Raw genomic sequence first — 870 nt, forward strand, 5'->3', positions numbered from 1 at the left:
TAGTAGTAGTAAGGTAAGTAAATAAATAATATGTATATATATATATATATATATATATATATATATTTGAGAATGGATTAGTTAGCTACGTTGTTCTTGTTTTACCAACTTTACAGGAAGAAATTGAATTCGTTGTCATGACAACGTATGTCTCTGAGAAAACAGATGTAATGTCTGTGGTCGAAGGAGAAAGGGTTTACCTTATTGAGAAGACAAGCAGTGATTGGTGGTTTGTAAAGAAACACCTGACGCAGGAGAAAGGACTCGTTCCTGTGGATATCCTGAAGGATGTACTAACTTATACCCACTTTCTCAAAGAGAAGATTGACGAGAAGATTAAAAAGTTACCTGTTTTTGGAAGTAAGTGTTTAAAGAAACAAGCAAACACTGTATCTGATTGTCTAGATGTTAAGCAGAGATTATGGACTTGTAGCTTATAAGTAGTAAGACAGAAGTAGGAATATGAGTTTTAAAGTTTTCGCTTGTTGTCCTTCCAGAACCCAGACCAGGAGAGAAAATGGTGCCACCAAAGTTTGTTAAGAAGCTTCAACCTCTTTGTATTCCTGATGGTCAACCTGCCACTTTTGAATGTCAAGTAAGTGGCCATCCACGTCCAACCATCACATGGTTCCGGCAAACACAGATTATCAAACCTTCTTCTGAATTCCAAGTAAGTGAGCTATCTTGTGAATCTGATCTTTAAACATATAAGACACTTCACATTATTATACAAAACTTTCAGCAGTGGTTAGATAATAAATATTAAAAACGAAAGGTGTATTTGAAGTTTGTAGAATCTGACCATATGGACTTTAAAAAAAAAGTTAAAAAGTTTGGTAGATAGAATGGAAAGCTATGGCCCTTTTTTTT

The 870-nt window shown here is 34.5% G+C and overlaps 1 protein-coding gene across 1 annotated transcript; it reads left to right on the forward strand.

The window, feature by feature from the left end:
* Positions 1 to 116: 116 nt before the first annotated feature.
* LOC106477910 (titin-like) lies at positions 117 to 670 on the forward strand (the record flags this gene model as incomplete). The annotated part of the gene is made up of 2 exons (XM_013938427.2): positions 117 to 360; positions 498 to 670. Coding segments are annotated over 2 exons (417 nt in total), but the record flags the coding sequence as incomplete, so codon positions are not given.
* Positions 671 to 870: the final 200 nt, after the last annotated feature.

Source organism: Limulus polyphemus, unplaced genomic scaffold, assembly GCF_000517525.1.
Source record: "Limulus polyphemus unplaced genomic scaffold, Limulus_polyphemus-2.1.2 Scaffold98191, whole genome shotgun sequence".
NCBI classification, from domain to species: domain Eukaryota; kingdom Metazoa; phylum Arthropoda; class Merostomata; order Xiphosura; family Limulidae; genus Limulus; species Limulus polyphemus.